The 18,349-nt window shown below is 42.2% G+C and overlaps 1 protein-coding gene across 46 annotated transcripts in view; it reads left to right on the forward strand.

Annotated features, from left to right (window-relative positions):
• Nucleotides 1-11,863, forward strand: part of R3HDM1 (R3H domain containing 1) — a 123,826-nt gene extending 111,963 nt beyond the window's left edge. For 40 of the 46 annotated variants that reach the window (XM_005573023.4, XM_045366993.2, XM_015432021.3 and 37 more), the window contains 4 exons: nucleotides 2,202-2,346; nucleotides 8,565-8,647; nucleotides 9,070-9,154; nucleotides 10,521-11,863. In XM_005573023.4, coding sequence (XP_005573080.1) covers nucleotides 2,202-2,346; nucleotides 8,565-8,647; nucleotides 9,070-9,154; nucleotides 10,521-10,876 — 669 coding nt within the window. In that variant the 3' untranslated portion in view covers nucleotides 10,877-11,863. The remainder of the gene's footprint in view (nucleotides 1-2,201; nucleotides 2,347-8,564; nucleotides 8,648-9,069; nucleotides 9,155-10,520) is intronic. The other 6 variants (XM_045367010.3, XM_074008937.1, XM_074008939.1 and 3 more) reach the window with 1 other exon arrangement.
• Nucleotides 11,864-18,349: the final 6,486 nt, after the last annotated feature.

Below are 18,349 nucleotides of genomic sequence, written 5' to 3' on the forward strand. Positions count from 1 at the left end.
TATAAGCTCTCTTGGACTTTCTCTGTGGTAGTGTAAATTGGTACAGCTCTTTGAAATGCACTTCGGAGACATTTTTCAAAATGTAGAATTTGATCCACAGATATGCTTCTGGAACTTTATCCAGTAAAAATTATATAATAAGTGCAAAAATATGTGTCCAATATTTCTTTTTTCCTTGTTGTAATATTGAAAAACTGTAAACAGTCTTGACATTCATCAGTGTGTAACTGATTATTCCTGTGCAATTTAGGAAAATGCCCTTGAGTGTGTGGTACTGAAAAGAACAAGTTACACCTACTATTGAGATGGTAGTTTCTAAATAACCAGTCTCCATTAAAAGGAACTTGGGCCCCTTAGAAAAATAACTGCTGCCAGAGTTGGTGCAGGGAAAGCACCAGATGGGCATAGGCCATCTTGGCTGTGCCAGAAAGTAAGGAAGGGATGGAAGAAAAATAGGGACATGTTGAAGAATACAGGATCAGGAGTGGAGGTTTGGGGCATAAAACAGTGATAGAAATGAATGATCATCCATAGAATAAAATAAGAATTCATGAGTCCATACTGATAAAATCAATAAATGGAAAATAAAACTCTGTCTTACCTTAGTGTAATGTAAAGTGATAAATATAGAAGGAATCGTGAAATTAGAAGATCACCACCAAGAAACCATCAGGCAAGAGTCACCACTAGAGGTTACACAACTAGTGGGTGAAATTCTGATGAAAAGCAGAATTTTTTTTAAAGTATCTCCCTACAAAATACTTAGAACTACAAATTAAAAGAATTGTCACTTACAGTGGAGAAACCTGATAGGCACCACATTCACAAAGCAGCCGAAGTAAATATCACCTGTACTGTGATGACAGATAGACAGTGGGTTCCTTCTGAAATGATCCATTGAGAAGGACACATTACTTCTCTGGTGTTCCTTCCGCAAATATATAACATGAACTTTTTAATGAGGAGACAGCAGACAAACCCAAATTGAGGGACAGACAGTCTACAAAATAACTGACCTTCCGAAACAAATCTTCAGAAATGTCAAAGTCATGAAAGAAAGAAGAGACTGTGGTATTCTGCTTCAGATTCAAGAAGATTAAAGAGCCATGACAACGCAGCCCTTGATTCTAGTCTGGATTCTGGACTTAAAGGGAAACATTTTTCTTATCTTTTGCTATAAGGGACATTAGTGGGACACTTGGCAAAATTTAAATTAACTGTAGATTAGATAATACTATTGTTAATGTTCTGGCTTTTATTATTCTATTTTGATTATATTTTAAAAGTCCTTGTTCTTGGGAAATAGACACTAATTATTTTGGGTTAAAGGAATATCATGTGAAATTCACTTTCAAACAGTTCCAAAAAGACACAGTGATATATATGTGTGTATGTGGGTGTGTATACACACACACACACACACACAGAGAAAGCAGTGTAATAAAAGTTAACATCATTTGGGAAATCTGGGAATTCTTTTACAATCTTAGGAACTGTTCTCTAATGATGAAATTATTTAAATATGAAATGTTACAATATTTAATATGAAAAAAGAGTGAGTTAGCTGTATGTATTCTCTCATGCAAAAATATCGGCAATATTATTGCCCAGGTTAAAAAGTAAGTTTCGAAAGTAGGATGTATAGTCTGTTCCCATTTTTGTGAAAAATGAATGTATGAATGCATATGCATAGAAACAATCTGTTGGCCAGGCGCAGTGGCTCACGCCTGTAATCCCAGCACTTTGGGAGGCCGAGTCAGGCAGATCACGAGGTCAGGAAATAAAGACCATCCTGGCTAACACGGTGAAACCCCATCTCTATTAAAAATACAAAAAAAAAAACATTAGCCAGGTGTGGTGGCGGGCACCTGTAGTCCCAGCTACAGGCTGGGACTGAGGCAAGAGGCTCAGGAGGCTGAGGCAGGAAAATGGTGTAAACCTGGGAGGCAGAGCTTGCAGTGAGCCGAGATCGCACCACTGCACTCCAGCCTGGGCAACAGAGTGAGACTCCGTCTCAAAACAAAAAAAAGGAAGAAAAAAAAAAAGAATCTGTTACCAGTGTTTATTTTTGGGAGTTGCAGATTACATATTTCTACAATGTTTGAATTATTTTCTAACAAGGACATGTTTGTAATCAGGAAGAATAAAAAATAAGCCTGCCCAAAATGCTGACCCATTTTCTTGACATATTGTAATTGCAGCACAGCCCTCAACTCAGTAGCCCCATTATTTCACCAGCTCAGTCGCCAGCACCAGCTCAGCTATCCACTCTGAAAACTGTACGTCCTTCTGGACCACCACTTTCCATCATGCCCCAATTTTCTAGACCTTTTGTCCCCGGGCAAGGTAAGTGTACATGAAACTAGTCACAACTTCAGAGAATTTAAGACATCCATTCCCAGTCACTTGGTAATTTATCTTGGTAATACTGCCTTTCTATTTTCCACAGAGCTGCATCTCCACCTACACTCAGGCATGTCTATTTGTGACCATATACTCTCCTAACCTTAATGTATCATTGCTGTTTAATAATTATTAATTCAGTAATTACTTATATTTAGTAATTACATGATCACATTAAAATCACTTTAACTTATCCTTAGAATCCATTCCTCTATAGTAATAATACACAGTTTTCTACATTTTTTTCGGTATTTTAATTTCTATGTTAGAGTAATATATATCAAAAGTTTATCCAGGCCGGGCGCAATGGCGTACACCTGTAACCCCAGCACTTTGGGAGGCCAGTGCAGAAGGATCACTTGAGGCCACTCAAGACCCTGTCTCTAGAGAAACTACGAAAATCAGCCAGAAGTGGTGGCACATAACTGTAGTCACAGCTACTCAGGAGGCTGAAGCGGGAGAATCACTTGAGCCCAGGAATTCAAGACTTTGTGAGCTCTGATTATGCCACTGCATTCCAGCATGGACAGCAGAGCAAGACTCTGCTCAAAAATAAAACAGAAAAAAGATTATACAAAAATTTATCCAGCAATCATTTATTAAGGAAATGGCTATGCCTTTGGCGTATAAAGATGAATAAGGAGAAGGCCTTACCCTCACTAACCCTTACTCTACTTGCGGGAGCAGATATGCAAGCAGATGATTATAAACTAATATGGAAATCATTTTATTTCCTAGAATTTATCCTAAGGATAATGCACACAGAGATTTATATACAGAAGAGTTTATCCTATAGGAAAAAAATTTACAAACAACCTAACTCTGTTGATCAATGAGGAATACTTAAATTATGGTATATTCATACAAGGAATATTATGTAGCTATCTAAAGAACCATTAAGAAGGGGCAATTTTCAGGCTAGGCACGGTGGCTCACACCCATAATCCCAGCACTTTGGGAGGCCAAGGCAGGTGGATCACAAGGTTAGGAGTTCAAGACCAGCCTGGCCAAGATAGTGAAACCCCGTCTCTACTAAAACTACAAAAATGAGCTGGATGCGGTGGCAGGCACCTATAATCCCAGCTACTTGGGAGGCTGAAGCAGGAGAATCGCTTGAACCTGGGCGGCAGAGGCTGCAGTGAGCCGAGATCGTGCCATTGCACTCTAGCCTGGGCAACAGAGAGAGGCTCTGTCTCAAAAAAAAAAAAAAGGCGGGGGGAGCAATATTCACAATATGGTGAGTGATTTTGAAAAACAAGTTACACAGACATTTTGAAGTAATATGCAGATGTCTAATAAGCCATTGAAAAGATATTTAACATCAGTCATTATAGAAATGAATATTCAAGCCAGAATATCACTTCACACCCATTAGAATGGCTATAATCAAAAAGACGGACAAAACCAAATGTTGGTAAAGAATGTTCTCACTTGCCAGGCATGGTGGCTCACGCCTCAGCACTTTGGGAGGCTGAGGTATGTAGATCACTTGAGGTCAGGAGTTCAAGACCAACCTGGCCAACATAGTGAAATCCCATCTCTACTAAAAATACAAAAATTAGCCGGGCATGGTGGCACATGCCTGTAATCCCAGCTACTTGAGAGGCTAAGGCAGGAGAATTGCTTGAACCCGGGAGGCGGAGGTTGCAGTCAGCCAAGATCGCACCACTGCAGTGCAGCCTGGGTGACAAGATAGACGCTCCATCTCAAAAAAAAAAAAAAAAGAAGAATGTTTTCACTTGTAAGTGGGAGCTAAACATTGATGGACACTAAGAAGGGAACAATAGACACTTGGGCCTACTTGAGGGGAAAGGGTGAGGATTGAAAAGTACCTATTGTGTACTGTGCTTATTACCTGGGTGACAAAATAATAAGTACACCAAACCCCCACAGCATGCAAAATCCACATGTGAATATTTAACAAACATGTTGGTAAAGACACAGAGCTACTAAAATTCTCACACATTGGCGGTAAGAGTGTACAATAATGAAACCGCTTTGGGAAAAGGTATGGTAGTTTCCTAAGACTTTAATCACTTACCATACAACCCAGCAATGCCACTCCTAGGGGAAAGAGAATTGAAAACATGGTCACACAGTCTTGTATACGAACATCTATAGCAATCTTATTTTATAATAGCTCAAACTGGACATGACCAACATGTCCATCAACAGGAGACTGGATAAACAAATTGTGCTACATCCTTAAAAGGGTACTACTCAACAATAACAGTGAACAAAGCAAGCTACTGACACACAACAACACGATGACTCTCCGGGTCACGATGTTAACGAAAAAATAAGACAAAAAGAGAACATATTCTATATGAAATTCAGCTGCAGACAAACTAATCTGTGACGTTAAAAATCAGATAGTAGTAGAGATGGAGTGTGGAACTGACTGGGAAGCGGGCTGGAGGGAACTCTTCCAGGGATGAAAATGTTCTTTAAGGGGGATGGTATGGTTACACGGACTTTTACAATTGTTAGAATTCATCAAATTCAACACTTGGAATGTTTGTTTTATTGTATGTTAATTATATCTCAATTTCCTTAAAACCTTACACACACACATATGCATGAGTCAGCCCACACATGTAGAAGACTGAAAAGATATACACCAAAATGTTAAAAGTGGTGGAATTACCAGGGTGGGTTTTGTTGTTGTTAGTTTGTTTGTTGTTGCTTGTTTGAGACACTGTCTTGCTCCATCGCCCCGGCTGCAGTGCAGTGGTGCACTTGTGGCTCACTGCAGCCTTGACCTCCCCGGGCTCAGATGATCCTCCCACCTCAACCTCCTGAGTAACTGGGCTTACAGGCACGCCACCACACCTGGCTAATTTTTGTATTTTCGGTAGAGACAGGGTTTCACCATGTTGCCCAGGCTAGTCTTGAACTCCTTGGCTCAAGCAGTCTCCCCACCTTGGCCTCCCAAAGTGCTGAGATTACAAATGTCAGCCACCACACCCAGCCCTGGGATCGTTTTTATTTTCTCCTTTGTAATTCTCTATCTCCAAATTTTCTACAAAACAAATTCCTTATTAAATTTAGAAAAAAGGCTAGGCGCGGTGGCTCACCCCTGTAAACCCAGCACTTTGGGAGGCTGAGATGGGTGGAGCCATGAGGTCAGGAGTTTGAGACCAGCCTGAAACATGGTGAAACCCCATCTCTATTAAAAATACAAAAAAAATTAGTCGGGCATGGTAGCGCGTTCCTGTAATCCCAGCTACGCTTAAACCCTGGAAGTGGAGGTTGCAGTGAGCCAAGATTGTGCCATTGCACTCCAGCCTGGGTGGCAGAGCAAGACTCCATCTATAAATAAATTAATTAATCAATTAATTAATTTAGAAATTGCATATTTTAAAAAGATAAATTGAAACAGTATGCATCATACAGTCTGGTATGAATGCTGCAAGAGGAACACCTAGCCCAACCTATTAGGAGGGGTCTTTGTACTGCTGACTGTAATCTTATCTCCATATATGAAAAAAATTAGCTGGGCGTGGTGGTGGGCACCTGTAATCCCAGCTACTCGGGAGGCTGAGGCAGGAGAATCACTTGAACCTGGGAGGCAGAGGTTGCAGTGAGCCGAGTTGGTGCCACTGCACTCCAGCCTGGGTGACACAGAAAGACTCTGTCTCAAAAAAAAAAAGAGTTATCCATTAGATATAAATATTTGTATACTGAAATATTTACAAGTAAAATGCTGAGATTTGCTTTAAATACTTCAGGAAAAACAAAGCAGGGGCGATCACAGTTGAACCTGGATGATGGCGGGTACATTATGCTTTTCTATCTATACTTTTATATACTTGAAATTCTATAGAATTAAAAGGTTTTTATCTTTTGTTGAAAAATTTTAGGTGTCTTTATCTAGGGGATTCCAGAATTTTTACACAGCTTTCTCTGTTAATGCTATCAGCATTAAATAGCTATTCTGTTAATGCTAAGTTTTTGAGCCTCATTAAATTTTTTTAATTTCATTATTGTAGCACTTAACTCTGACTTCTTCACAACTATTTTCTTTTTTCTTTTTTTTTTTTTTTTGAGACGGAGTCTCACCCTGTTGCCCAGGCTGGAGTGCAATGATGCAATCTTGGCTCACTGCAACCTCCACCTCCCAGGTTCAAGCTATTCTCCTGCCTCAGCCTCCCAAGTAGATGGGATTACAGGCACGCACCACCATGCCCAGCTAATTTTTTGTGTTTTTGGTAGAGACGGGGTTTCACCATGTTGGCCAGGCTGATCTCGAACTCTGACCTCATGATCCACCCGTCTCGGCCTCCCAAAGTGCTAGGATTACAGGCATGAGTCACTGCGCCTGACCTTCACAACTATTTTTTATACACCTTCACATGTCACTTGGCATCTCTGATCTCAGTATCAAAACCCCATGTCATATCTGCCCTTCCATCTATAGGTTGGGAAAGAGCGAGTGTGTCATGCATGTGTCCTGCCAGGGAGCTGCCCAGGCATCTTCACTGTGTTCACCCGGAAGGAGCCCTGTGGAATGGCAAGAAGTCCACACCTTGCTTCTTTCTGTTATGAAGCTCTCAGGAGAAAGGGTGCACAATTTCCTGAGGATGCTTTCCTAGCACCTACTGATAACCCTCCTCCAAACACAAAATGTACTAAATTTGAGAACTTATGATTATAAAATAAATGAAAATTTAACACAAAAATCTTACTCTCCAAGGCAAAGTTTTTGCAGTCAGCAGTTATTAAGCCTTTGCTGTGTGATGACTTTTGGCTTTCCTGAGTGAAAGAAAGCAATTGGAAGATCTCCATCCTCACTAACCCACACTTACTGATTTAGGAAGGGGATACTTATGAATAATGACACTTAAGAACTACACAACTTTTTCTAAACAGGTTCAAATTATAAATGCAAATTTCACTTAAAGATTAAGAAGAGCAGACTTAAGACCTAGGATGTACAATTACCCGTTGGTTAAAACTATTAAAGTGTGTTTGAGTATATGTAAATGTGTACATGCATATATTATATGCATAAATTTATAGCAATTAATAGTGAATTGGGGGAGATAAAGACTTAATGTTTATCCAGAGTTCCTTCCTCTGAAAGGTAAGATTTTAATCATAATAGAATGATGTAGATTTCAGCACCTCAAGTGATTGGCATGTGTGTTGTAGTTATTTTGGTGTATTTCATATGGGATGTTAGGATTTAATGTCATAGTTTCCTTAGATTCTTCCTCTTCCATATCTTCAAAGTGTACAGAGAAGTTTCTCTCCATCCTATCTCTATTCATGTAGTTCCTACCATGCACCCTGCTTCCTAACCACTGTTATTAGTCCTTAATCTTTTCAGAATTTTGCCTGGGCTCTTAAAAGGATATGTGGAAATTTTTAATTCTTGTTTAAAATGTCATTTAGCCGAGCATGGTGGATTGTACCTGTAATCCCAGCAACTCATGAGGTGGAAGGATTGCTGGAGGCCAGGAGTTTGAGACCAGCCTGGTCAACATAGTGAGAATCTCTCTCTCCTAAAATAAAATTAGCCAGGTGTGGTAGTTTGTGCTTATAGTCCCAGCTACTTGTGAAGCTGAGGCAGGAGGATCACTTGAACCCAGGAGTTCAAGGCTGCAGTGAGCTATGATTGTACCACTGTACTCCAGCCTGGGTTTTCGACAGAGCAGTACCCTGTCTCCAAAAGAAAAATGTCAGTTATCTATACTTTTTTTATGCTACCATACTTGTTTCTTTCCCCTGTTCATCTTATTTTGAACAATTAGAAAACTCTGGCAAGTACTTTTTTATTTTTATTTTTATTTTATTTATTTATTTATTTATTTTTGAGACAGTCACTCCGTCACCCAGGCTGGAATATAGTAGCACCATCTCGGCTCACTGCAACCTCTACCTCCCAAGTTCAAGCAGTTCTCATGCCTCAGCCTCCTGAGTAGCTGGAATTATAGGCGTCTACCAGCACGCCCCAGGCTAATTTTTGTATTTTTATTAGAGATGGGGTTTCACCATGTTGGCCAGGCTGGTTTCGAACTCTTCCTGGCCTTAAGTAATCCACCTGCCTCAGCCTCCCAAAGTGCTAGGATTACAGGCATGAACCACCGTGCCAGCGTCTGGCAAGCATTTTTTAACTGAGGAAAGAAAAAATGTAAATATATTTTATTGACTTTCAGGAGATTCCAGGTATCCATTACTTGGCCAGCCACTGCAGTACAACCCTCCTGCTGTTCTGCACGGACACATTCCAAACCAACAGGTATAAAAGACAACTAACCTCCTAGACTTTGTTGCAGAACATCATAGCTCCCTCAGAGTGTAAGGGGCAACCCTGAGCCCACCTGTTGGCACTGCCCAAGGAGAGCTCTGTGCCTCGGCCAGTTGATTTACACAGATTATCACTGGCTCCATCAGGAGCAGAGCAAGGGAGAAGACGGCATGCTGCTTGGCAGAACAGTAATTCCCTAGTGCCACCCAAAGACAAGGCAGTGGCTAGGAATTGGTCATAATGGACAGGAATGTCACTGCCATAGAGGCAGAATTCAGAAGGCCTGGGACTGATTTTCTTCTGCCAGAGTGCAAAACCCAAACTAAAGGTGTTTGGGTGTTAAGTTTTTAAACATCCAAAGTGTGTTTTTCAGCATTATTAACCTTGTTTCTCAACTATTTTTGGGTTTTCAGGGTCAGCCTGGCAGCAGGCATGGAAACCGAGGAAGGAGACAAGCTAAAAAAGCTGCATCCACCGACCTTGGAGCAGGAGAAACAGGTATGTCTCTGAGGGGCAACTGGATATGGGTCTACAAACCGGTGACAGTCTTTAAGAATACACCACAGCACAGAAATGGGTTTTCCTCTTCCTAGAATCCTGCAAAAAGTCATAGTAATTGTTGCCGTCTCTGATTTAGGATTCTTGGATATATTCCTATGACCCTGTGTCATTTGAGATATGAGAGTATATATGGTAAGATGCAGGTAGGTTTAGGAGGGACAGAGGGGCCAAAGAGAAATGTGTGAGAGGAACAAGTAGAGTGAAACTCTTAGCCTCTTAGTTCTTTGAGAAAGGGTTTGTCCTTACATCCATGTGGGAGAGAGTCTGAGTGAACAAATATATTGCCTCTCTGTGGTAAAGTGCCTTCAAGTTTGTACTTTAACTTTCTACTCAGCAGCCTTGTGGTGTGGTTAGGGCAAGTGCTTTCATTTTATTTTACAATGGAAATGTGAAGTTCAGAAAAATGTTTGAGATCACCTAATTTAGAGAAGCCACCATACAATGCTTCTTTTTATTTGTGCAACTACCAGTAAAGACTGACATCAGTAGCTTAATTTTACTTTATTTATTTATTATTTTTGAGATGGAGTTTCATTCTTGTTGCCCATGCTGGAGCACAGTGGTATGGTCTCAGCTCACTGCAACCTCTACCTCCCAGGTTCAAGCATTCTCCTGCCTCAGCCTCTGAATAGCTGGGATTACAGTTGCCCACAACCACGCCCGGCTAATTTTTTGTGTTTTTATTACAGACGGGGTTTCACCATGTTGGTCAGGCTGGTCTCAAACTCCAGACCTCAGGTGATCCGCCCACATCAGCCTCCCAAAGTGCTAGAATTACAGGCACACCCAGCTCAGTAGCTTTAACACTATTAGCTCTCTACCCCTTGCCTACAGGGTAAGTAGGAATGATTTAAAAGATGGATGTCCCTGGCCAGGTGCACTGCCTCATGCCTGTAATCCCAGCACTTTGGGAGGCTGAGGTAGGTGGATTGCCTGAGCTCAGGAGTTCGAGACCAGCCTGGCCAACGTGGTGAAACCCCATCCGTCTCTACGGAAAACACAAAAAATTAGCTGAGCTGGGTGGCGGGCGCCTGTAATCCCAGCTACTTGGGAGGCTGAGGCAGGAGAATCGTTTGAACCTGCGAGGTGGAGGTTGCAGTGAGCCGAGATCATACCACTGCACTCCAGCCTGGGCAACAGAGTAAGACTCCATCTCCCAAAAAAAAAAAACAGATAGCCCTAAAAGTTTTAATTTTGTGTATTCGCATGGTCATTTCCCATGTCATATTTGAGTCTGCAGTGCTTTTTTACCCAACTTTTTTGGTAACAGGGATGTGTTACTTCTGTACCTTTTCTATTCTAGTTGTTGGGAAGGTCTTGGAAATTACTGAACTACCAGATGGAATAACTCGCATGGAAGCTGAAAAGCTTTTTGGGGAACTCTTTAAAATTGGCGCCAAGATCCGGTGGCTCCGGGACCCCCAGTCGCAACCACGTCGTCACCCCCTCTGCTGTGGCAGCGGGGACAACACTGTCAACCCTGAACGCTCTAAACCCAGTGACTTGGCCTCCACCTACACCGTCTTAGCCACATTCCCCTCCATTTCAGCTGCACAGAATGCATTGAAGAAACAAATTAACTCAGTTAACAAGTTTAAGCTGAGAACAAGCAAGAAGCACTATGACTTTCACATTTTGGAAAGGGCAAGTTCTCAGTAACAGCCACCTTTGGACCCTTCGCCTTTATGGTTCCCCTGCCCTCTCCCATCTTTGATTGGCTTGGTGTTTGGAGCTTCTGTTAACATTATAGAGACTCCTAGGATGTGTGTTCATGGCGTTATAGCTTTTGAAGAAAGGCCAGTGATCCAGCAAAGGGGGAAAATATATGCATTTCACCCCACATGACTGTAGGAATCCACGTCAGAATGATACAGAGTTAGCAGGTTTTTCTAAGGAAATGCCGTTCAAATGCCTCCTAACTTTTATAGTTATTTTGTTTTATATTTCTAAATTCTTGTATCAGATCCAAAGCTCTATTGTACAGCAAATTATTCTTCAAAATGATTATAACCAGTTGCAACCTGTATTTCTTTTTGCAGCCAGCACAATGTGACCCAACTTAAAATTTGGGGGAAAAAGAATGCAGGAGTGAAATAACCAAGTCAAAACCATGTACTATCTCCTTGGGGGTTAGGGATGCTAAGAAGAGCCCACAAATAGAGGATTACTCTTCCCCCGAATCTCTCTAAACTCAGAAACAGTTGCCAAAAAATACATAACTCTTCCCTGTAGGACCCTTTCCTTATTCATTTAGGTAGTGTGAACATTAAGTATAAAATAAATTATGTTCTTAATGCCTCTTAAACCACTTACATTCAGAGGGGAACAGAAATCATTCTAAGCAGGAAAATACTTCCATTTTTTTTTTTTTTCAAGTATCTCTCTAATAACTAAATGCCACTTATTTGCATTCCCCTCCTTGTGGATTTTTTGTCACCTAAGGAAATGCATTTGATGAGTGCTGGAAACTTCTTAAGTGCTTTACAGTTTGTTTTCATTGTTTGCAGCGGATCACTGGACATCAAAGATTCATTGCACTTATGAACAAGGAACCTTCTTTTCAATTTCTGTGTAATTTGCAAGGCTGTACAATGTGTGCTGATGCAAGCCTTTTTCAGTTCAAGAGAATAAATGTTTACAAATATAGGCTCACTTTGTCTTTTTTTTAATTAAAAGCACCTTCTAAATGAGTGTCAGCTTTGAAGACAGTAACCTTTTTGGAAGATTTAAGTCAATTTCAAGCTTACAGAAGATGAAAAACAGTAAACCACCTCATTTTACAAATGTCCCAAACATCCCTTTCTCTGTGGCAGTGATTCCTGGTGGATATGATTCTTGTTACTGTATTCTCTATCATAAAGTTATTAGAAACTATAGAAATTTAGAGTATGAACATACTTTATTGTCAGGCAACTAAAAATAGAAGATTATGTTTGGTGAGATAAATTTGTTTTTAGCTTATATATTGCACACCCAATTGTCTACTTAGACTCAAATGCTTTTTAGACATCTTTTCCCTTTGGTAAGCCAAGCAAAGTCACCCTGTTGGGAAATCAAAAAGTTAGGGGTCTGCCAGCTGCCGCTTGCCTGAAACCTGGTTATCTTCCAGCCCAGACTAGGGCTTTTACTATGAAATTGAAGAGCACTAGGTGTCACCAGACTCTGGTGCAGATATGCACTCACTTTAGCACATTTGCAAGGTCCCACTGGTCCCAGAGAATGCCAGGCTTCCCCGCCAACTAGCATATCCCAATTGTGAATATTGTACTCCTGGGATCAAAAATTGGAGCTTAGAACGATTTTAGATTAAGGAGCCACAGTCGGGGGAAAGAGTAAGAGCGTGAGGTCTGTGAAAATCTCTTGCTTCCAAGTCTTGTTCAATTTTAATTATTTTTGACCTGCAGAGAATCAAAGATGGAGAGGACACATAAGTAAGGCTAGCATTTCAGCAACAATTCTTCAATCATACATGGGGATGGAGACCAAAAAAGTCACAACCTCCCATCCTGGCCAACATGTGAAATGCTGTCTCTACTAAAATACAAAAAATTAGCTGGGCATGGTGGTGCGCACCTGTAATCCCAGCTACTGGGAAGACTGAGGCAGGGGAATTGCTTGAACCCGGGAGGTGGAGGTTGCAGTGAGCCGAGATCGTGTCACTGCACTCCAGCCTGGAGACAGAGCAAGACTCCTCAAAAAAAAAAAAAGAAGAAGTCACAACCTCATGGTTTCTTGCAATTATTATTATTATTTTTTTTTTTTTTTAAGTCCAGAGCCACTCTGTCACCCAGGCTGGAGTACAGTGGCACAATCCCGGCTCATTGCAACCTCAGACTCCTGGGTTCAAGCAATTCTTCCTCAGCCTCTCAAGTAGCTGGGATTACAGGCACCTGCCACCATGCCCCACTAATTTTTGTATTTTTAGCAGAAACAGGGTTTCACCATATTGGCTATGCTGATCTCGAACTCCCGATCTCAGGTGATCCACCCGCCTTGGCCTCCCAAAGTGCTGGGATTACAGACGTGAGCCACCCGACCTGGCCTGCAATTAATTTCTCTTGAATATTCCCTTTAGACCAGGCACGGTGGCTCATGCCTATAATCCCAGCACTTTGGGAGGCCAAGGTGGGCGGATCACTTGAGGTCAGGAGTTTGAAACCAGCCTTGCCAACATGGCAAAACCCCGTTTCTACTAAAAACACAAAAATTAGCCAGGTGTGGTGGTGGGCTCCTACACAATCCCAGCTGCTCGGGAGGCTGAGGGAGGAGAATCATTGAACCTGGGGAGCAGAAGTTGCAGTGAGCTGAGGTTGCACCACTTCATTCTAGCCTGGCCAGAAGAGCGAAACTCCATCTCAGAAGAAAAAAAAAAAAAAAAATTATCTTTAACTCCTGCAGTAGGAATTCTGGTAAACCAGTTTTTGCTTTAAACTCTTAGTTTACTTTGTAGGAGTTGAATACCGTGCAAAGTAAATAGGTAAGACACTACAGCTAAAAAAGATCAGAGGCTATTGTAGAGTTAACGCCTAGCCACCACCACCACATTCCCTGACAATCACATGGAAATAACAATGAAATTGCCAATCCCACCACCATTGCAAAAATATGCACACGTTCCCTAATCTGTACATTCCCCCCCTTTTTTTTTTTTTTTTTTTTTTGATCTTTTAAAATCTGATTTCACCTGTATAAAAATGGTGGCAGGTAGAAGCACACACAGGAAGCATTTAAGATGTGATTTGGTCTAGACTGGTAATCTCAAAGACAGCTTCAGATGTCCCACAGCCCTGGCAATAATCCATATCATGGGTTTTTCCAGACCACTAACCATTTTTAGGGGCAGATACTACTTTTACCAACAAAGTGTTATTCTTTCTTGTGCCGATGTTAGCAGCTCCAGCAGTCCTTTCTTTGGGAATGATAGAGGTCGGTTCATAACATTCTGTCTGTTTATGCTACTTAATATTAGAAAACAGAATATGGCTTATGGTTTGAAGCTCTTGGTTTGCAAAGAACATGGATATATTGGATATGTGTTTGTGATATAGAGTACAAGGTTTGTTTGCCATGGTGCCGCAGGTAATTAAAAATTATTAGATTGGCATCAGAGCTGGCAACAAAATAGGGATGTGAGCCTTTCCCAAGCTAGGAAAATGTTATCCTGATCCCACTAGGGAGGATCTTATGGCCTATAAATAGTGTGGAAACACAGGCCTCTGAGTAGAACCCACAGTTCCGGATTAGCTTGGGAAGAGTAAAGAAAGCATATCTGCAGCTACCTCAGGAAACAACTGAGTTGGATTCTCTACCTGTTATCAACAACAGAAAACATGCAAACTTAAGACTTCAGCAGAGGCAAGACCCCTAATCCCAGCCCACTGCCTGCCCAACAGATAATATGTTATCTATAGTCTTCAAAGGCTAAGGGCATGAGTTCCGTCTTCTAGGGCCCAGTGAAGTGCTAGCACAAAGGCATTATATACCAGGTGGGATTCACAGCTGGCCCCTGGTTGCTTGGGATTCTACAAGCCTTTAATAGCTGGTGCTAAAAGAACCTGAGGCTCTTGCACACACATTCAGCCCATGACCTTCACCAGCTTGAGAAACAGATACGGCTGCCCTTGAATCCACCCCCATGTCCACATATGCTCAGGCTACACAGTGCATATTTGTTCATTATTTTTCCCCTCAATGTCTCTACTTGTATTCATTTTGGTTTGATTTCACCCACATAAGAATACTGGAGGGCTGGCCGGGCGCGGTGGCTCACGCCTGTAATCCCAGCACTTTGGGAGGCCGAGGCGGGCGGATCACAAGGTCAGGAGATCGAGACCATGGTGAAACCCCGTCTCTACTAAAAATACAAAAAATTAGCCGGGCGCGGTTGTGGGCGCCTGTAGTCCCAGCTACTCGGGAGGCTGAGGCAGGAGAATGGCGTGAACCCGGGAGGCGGAGCTTGCAGTGAGCCGAGATCGCGCCACTGCACTCCAGCCTGGGCGACAGAGCGAGACTCCGTCTCAAAAAAAAAAAAAAAAAAAAAAAAAAAAGAATACTGGAGGGCTGTAAAGAAAAGGCAGTGGGAACTTCTGAATCAGAAAGAAAAATGATAAATGTTTGTTCTTTGCGGGTTGGGGAAGCGGAAGCATTGAAATAGATACATTAAATAATTTTAATTAATTAATTATTTTTTGAGACAGAGTCTTGCCCTGTTGCCCAGGCTAGAATGCAATGGCTCAATCTCAGCTCACTGCAACTTCTGCCTCCCAGGTTCAAGCGATCGTCTTGCCTCAGCCTCCCGAGTAGCTGAGACTACAGGTGCATGCCACCACACCTGGCTAATTTTTTGTATTTTTAGTAGAGACGGGGTTTTACCATGTTGTCCAGGCTGGTCTCAAACTCCTGACTTCAGGTGATCTAGCCAGACTAGCTCATTTCTGCAAGTAATAAACTAATAATATCCTGTACTTCCTCTTCAAAGCATTTATCACAATGGTAATTACATAAGTAATTGGCCAATTAGTTGCTTACTGTTTTTCTACCTATCAGAATGTAATCTTTAGGACAGGGAAAATGTCTAATGTAATAATTGCCACTTTTGATTTGGTTTATTCATCTGGATCTGTATGAGAAGCCAGAAAGGAGTGCCATCCTATCTTACATGTGAAAATTTGCTTGTTGTGAGTGAAGCTTGGAAATTATTTATTTATTTAGAGATGGAGTCTTGCTCTTGTCACCCAGACTGGAGTGCAATGGCACGATCTCGGATCACTGCAACCTCTGCCTGCCCGGCTAATTTTTGTATTTTTAGTAGAGACGGGGTTTCTCCATGTTGGCCAGGCTGGTCTTAAATTCCTGACCTTGTGATCCACCCGCCTCGGCCTCCCAAAGTACTGGGATTACAGGCGTGAGCCACCACACCCGACCCTGGAACCTATTTAAATGCTGCTTCTCTTCCTTTTTATTTTATGCGCACCCATGAACCTTATGTGGTAATTAACCTATTCTCCTACTGGTCTACAGGTGAGTGATGTTGCTCTGTATACTCTATCGTATTTAGCTTTTTTTTTTTTTTTTTTTTGAGACAGAGTTTTGCTGTGTTGCCCAGGCTGGAGTGCAATGGCACGATTTCGGCTCACTGCAACCTCCACCTCCTGGTTTCAAGTGATTCTCCTGCTACAGCCTCCTAAGTAGCTGGGATTACAGGCGCCTGCCACCACGACTAGCTAATTTTTTGAATTTTTTTTTTTTTTTTTTTTTTTTGAGACGGAGTCTTGCTCTGTCGCCGGGCTGGAGTGCAGTGGCCGGACCTCAGCTCACTGCAAGCTCCGCCTCCCGGGTTCCCGCCATTCTCCTGCCTCAGCCTCCCGAGTAGCTGGGACCACAGGCGCCCGCCACCTCGCCCGGCTAGTTTTTTGTATTTTTAGTAGAGACGGGGTTTCACCGTATTAGCCAGGATGGTCTCGATCTCCTGACCTCGTGATCCGCCCGTCTCGGCCTCCCAAAGTGCTGGGATTACAGGCTTGAGCCACCGCGCCCGGCCTAATTTTTTGAATTTTTAGCAGAGATGGAGTTTCACCATGTTGGCCAGGCTGGTCTCAAAACTCCTGACCTCAGGTGATCCACCCACCTTGGCCTCCCAAAGTGCTGGGATTACAGGCGTGAGCCATCGCACCTGGCCATATTTAGCATTTTTTACACTTCTCACTTTTACTCAAGAAAAAGCAAGAACAGACAATAATATTTTTCCTTTACATGGTTTTTATACAACCAGCTTTGCAACATGTAAGTTATAAAGCCTTCTCTGGTGGTAAGCAGGTACAGGCTTCTGTGAGACAGAAAATGTTTTATTTTTTTTTTAAAGCATGATGTGATACTTTATATTTCAAGGTGATGTTACCAATCCAGTTTCAGTAAGAAATGCCCTTTGATTTCTTTTGAATGACTACAGTTAAGAATTCAGTTTGTGGGCCGGGCGCGGTGGCTCAAGCCTGTAATCCTAGCACTTTGGGAGGCCGAGACGGGCGGATCACGAGGTCAGGAAATCAAGACCATCCTGGCTAACACGGTGAAACCCCGTCTCTACTAAAAATACAAAAAATTAGCCAGGCGAGGTGGCGGCGCCTGTAGTCCCAGCTACAGGCTGAGACTGAGGCAGGAGGCTGAGGCAGGAGAATGGCGTAAACCCGGGAGGCGGAGCTTGCAGTGAGCTGAGATCCGGCCACTGCACTCCAGCCCGGGCGACAGAGCGAGACTCCGTCTCAACAAAAAAAAAAAAAAAAAAAAAGAATTCAGTTTGTGGTAGATTTTTCTGTGTGCAAATTGAAATAGAACCTTAGTAATGGGAAAACTTTCGGCCTCAATGACACTAGTAACTCATTCATTTGGCAAAAAATACAAGACACTGAAAATAGAAAGAAGACTGAGGCTGGGTGTGGTGGGTCACACCTGTAATGGCAACACCTTGGGAGACCAAGGCAGGTGGATCAACTGAGGTCAGGAGTTTGAGACCAGCCTGGCCATCATGGTGAAACCTTGTCTCTACTAAAAAAAAAAAAAAAAAAAAAAAAAATTCCTGGTCATGGTGGTGCACGCCTGTAATCTCAGCTACTCCATTTCAAATAAATAAATAAATAAATAAATAAAAGAAGATTGAGTAAAGCTATTGTTTCTTTTTTTTTTTTTTTTTTTTTTTTTTGAGACAGAGTCTAGCTCTTGTCACCTAGGCTGGAGTGCAATGGTGCGATCTGGGCTCACTGCAGCCTCTGCCTCCTGGGTTCAAGTGGTTCTCCTGCCTCAGCCTCCAGAGTAGCTAGGATTACAGGAACCTGCCACCAGACCTGGCAACTTTTTTGTATTTTTAGTAGAGACAGGGTTTTACCATGTTGGCCAGGCTGGTTTTGAACTCCTGACCTCAGGTGATCCACATGCCTTGGCCTCCCGAAGTGCTGGAATTACAGGCATGAGCCACCGCGCCTAGCCAAAGCTATCGTTTCCAAACTCTCTTCTTGGGGAAGGGAGAAGCTATAAACCCAGAACTTTAAGTAACTATATAAAATAAAATGTTCACAGGATATAAATGACCATGAGAAACTGCGTTCTTCCCCGAAATGCGATGGAAGCCAGTACTGAGCA

This window comes from Macaca fascicularis, chromosome 12 (genome assembly GCF_037993035.2).
Source record: "Macaca fascicularis isolate 582-1 chromosome 12, T2T-MFA8v1.1".
Lineage (NCBI taxonomy): Eukaryota > Metazoa > Chordata > Mammalia > Primates > Cercopithecidae > Macaca > Macaca fascicularis.